General features: G+C 33.1%; 1 protein-coding gene across 1 annotated transcript in view; it reads left to right on the top strand.

The window, feature by feature from the left end:
* Nucleotides 1–615: 615 nt before the first annotated feature.
* LOC117123810 (CUB and sushi domain-containing protein 3-like) overlaps nucleotides 616–3,241 on the top strand; it is a gene marked incomplete at both ends in the record, with an annotated part of 5,243 nt that continues 2,617 nt past the window's right edge. The window contains 5 exons of the mRNA XM_033269826.1: nucleotides 616–966; nucleotides 1,560–1,955; nucleotides 2,054–2,227; nucleotides 2,432–2,605; nucleotides 2,970–3,146. Coding sequence (XP_033125717.1) covers nucleotides 616–966; nucleotides 1,560–1,955; nucleotides 2,054–2,227; nucleotides 2,432–2,605; nucleotides 2,970–3,146 — 1,272 coding nt within the window. The remainder of the gene's footprint in view (nucleotides 967–1,559; nucleotides 1,956–2,053; nucleotides 2,228–2,431; nucleotides 2,606–2,969; nucleotides 3,147–3,241) is intronic.

A 3,241-nucleotide genomic window follows, 5' to 3' on the forward strand; every position in this document is an offset into this window, starting at 1 on the left:
CTAAAGTACTTAGTTAGGCCTAATGCGTTATAACCCCCCCCCCCCCCCCCCCCCACACCCAATAAATATTCTGATTTTCTGAGAGAAAAAATAACATAGGATAAGTGGCTCCTCCAGCTTTCCAATTGAAAAATATATTTAAACCCTATTACTCCGAGTCTGGAAAAGGGTATCGTCTACTAAGTTACACATCCAATACGTACATTAAAACAACACACTATATAAATATATGTATGTCAACATTAATGCACACTCGTTATAAAAGCAATCACAGCTTTGTGTTGACGAATTTGTCTTCTGGGCTGAATAAATCCAAGCATAACTTTCGGATATTTTACATATGAATTTCTTTTGTAACTTTAATATGCATAATCTGCTTGAAGAGGAATTAGCTCAACTAACACGATTGTGGTTATTAATGCTTCACACAATGCATTAGGTTTATTCGGCCTATAAACCAATAAACCTGTGCTTGTTGTTTTATTCTGATATAGCTTCATTATGTTGGTTTTGTCTCCATTTGAATGAAATGAATTATGTTTTTAATTATTATTATTTTATATTTACCTACTATAATTACTATATTTACTATTTTTTATTTCAATTTTATTTTAGGCTTTCAAGATTTAGGATGCTTTTATGATTACTTAGAAAATCGAACGCTTCCTGGCTTGAACGCCTGTAATTTGCCAGAGGCTGAAGAAATGTGCAATGAATGTACATCGGAACATCCATACTGCGAAAACACGCAAAGAATGACTGTTTCCTTTTGTACAGATTTATGCCACAGACGAGGCTTTCTCTACTCAGGGTTAGAGGCGGGAAAACAATGTTTTTGTGGAAATAACTTCGATCCATTAAATCCACCGAATGGTAAACCACCGAATAACGATAATTGTACTGAACCTTGCTCAGGCGATTCAAGTCAGATTTGTGGCGGAGAATTGCGAATAATTATTTACAAAAGTAAGTAGTCCTAGGCAAAGTTAAGTTTGTAAATTGGAAAACAAAATTGGTCGTAGAATGCCATTAATATCACCTTTAACTACCATCTTTTGCAGAATGTGTTATTACTGTATGTGAAATAGCAGTACTAATTGTCATTAGTGTTAAACATTAAATAATAAATAGATCTAATGGTTTTAAAGACAATTTCATGAACGCCAATCGATAGATAGGCTATATAATCCGCTTTCAAAGGAATTCGATTTGAAAACAATGATATCTTCATATTGAATTATTTCGGGCATTTGTCCTGACATCATTATCATATGAACATGGCTAAATACGAGAAATGTAATGACACTGATCAGAAAGTTTAAAGTTGTTTAAAGTTTTTCTAAACAGTATTTTTATTACCGGTATATAAACACCAGAGTCCAATACGAAAACGGCGGGAAAAAAAATCAGAAGCATTCCGATCATTAGCTAAAGAAATCACTTTTGAGTAATCTATTTTTTTCATTGGTATCATTATAAATTAAAAAAAAACCAATGACCGACTTTCATTACATATTTATTGATCATAACATAGTCTTTTTAACTTTTCTTTTATTTAGATGACGACTTCATGAACTGTTCAACATCAATTGACTTCAGTAATGGTACCGTTACTCCGAAACAAGACATATATGCTTCTGGAACAACTGTAAACCTTACATGCAATGACGGATTTTACCAAATGGGACCTACTAATTCATACTGTTGGTACTCAGGCGAATTCAGTCATTTGTCTAAAGATGTACAGCCCATATGCATAAGAGAATGTGTAGAGTTAAACCACGAAAGCATTACTGAAGTTAACCGAATGGTTCAATACCAAGGATTTTTCATTGTTGGAGATACCATAACTTACGAATGTAGTGTAGGTTATGAGTCAGAATCTGGTGTTTCGGTTGGTGATTTAGAATGTAGAGAGGATCGAATTTGGGCAGCAAACTTGCCAGTATGTAAAGGTAATTAATATTCTCTTGTTAATCAAATTATTTATATAAAAACTTTTTTTAATTTAAAAATAGTGGTTATCTGTTACTTAAATTTTTTATATATTCAGGTGTTTCATGTGGAAATCCTGGAACTCCAAATAAGGGTGAACTCATTGGTGAAATGTTTGTCTACCCAAACAGTGTTAGCTACAAATGTCAACCTGGATACACTATTGTCGGGTCTACAAACAGGACGTGTCAACCAGATAAGTCTTGGTCGGGAACATTACCATCGTGCAGTCGTAAGTCTTCCAGCTGTATATATATAGTTAAAAATGTTGCTAGCGCTTGCCTGTGTAAGAAGTCAGTTAGGTAATAATATTATATTGGCTTAATGTACGTAATAATATAAATTAATAAATTCTGATCACCTATTACATATTAGTTGGTCCCTAGCTGTCATCAACTGGTCGTATCTGCCATACTGACACATATTTTTGTTTTAGCTAATGACTGTGGTAACTTGGACAACATCGAAAATGGGATGACTTCCTATACTGGTACAACTTTCGGCATGAATACTACTTATACGTGTAACATCGGCTATAATATAAATGGAGTGATGATCAGAACTTGTGAAGCAACTGGACTTTGGTCGGGGTCACCTCCCACATGTGAAGGTATAGAATATTAATATATAAGAATTATATAGCTCTTATATCCATAAGAAATGCTCAATAATAATTGAAACAGCAGAAAAAAGGTTACCTGAAAGCAAAATCGGTCAATGAAACTATAGTATTTTTAGTGTAATTTTTAGAGAAAATGGAAAGTATTTTTTTTTTTGTGTTTTCTTTAATTATGTTTTGTAATAACATTTTACCTGAACCCTGTTTGCCAAGGTTAGTGATTTCTTTTGATTTTTGATTTTGTATATAACTAAGTAACTAAGTGTAGCAATCATAATATCATACTTGTCAATAATAGTGTATTAAAATTTGTAAAATATTTTGAAATTTATTATCTTTAAATGTCTTTTTTCAGTTGTTAATTGTGGGATAGTTTCTGTAGGAGAAGGGGTATTCATAAATGGCGGTATTTTCACTTACAATGCTGTCCTAATGTTCATATGTGACAGAGGATACAATAAAGTATCAGGCGATACCACTAGAACATGTCAGGCTGACGGCAACTGGTCTGGAAATGACTTGGTATGCGAAAGTGAGTATACAATCTTTAGAATACATGAACTAAAAGGATAGGAATAGTTTCCGTTGCAGGCTATGTGTTTGTTGTTTCATCTAAAAAACGGAACA

Source organism: Anneissia japonica, unplaced genomic scaffold (assembly GCF_011630105.1).
Source record: "Anneissia japonica isolate Jap-2015-1 unplaced genomic scaffold, ASM1163010v1 scaffold31003_len6411_cov105, whole genome shotgun sequence".
NCBI classification, from domain to species: Eukaryota; Metazoa; Echinodermata; class Crinoidea; order Comatulida; family Comatulidae; genus Anneissia; species Anneissia japonica.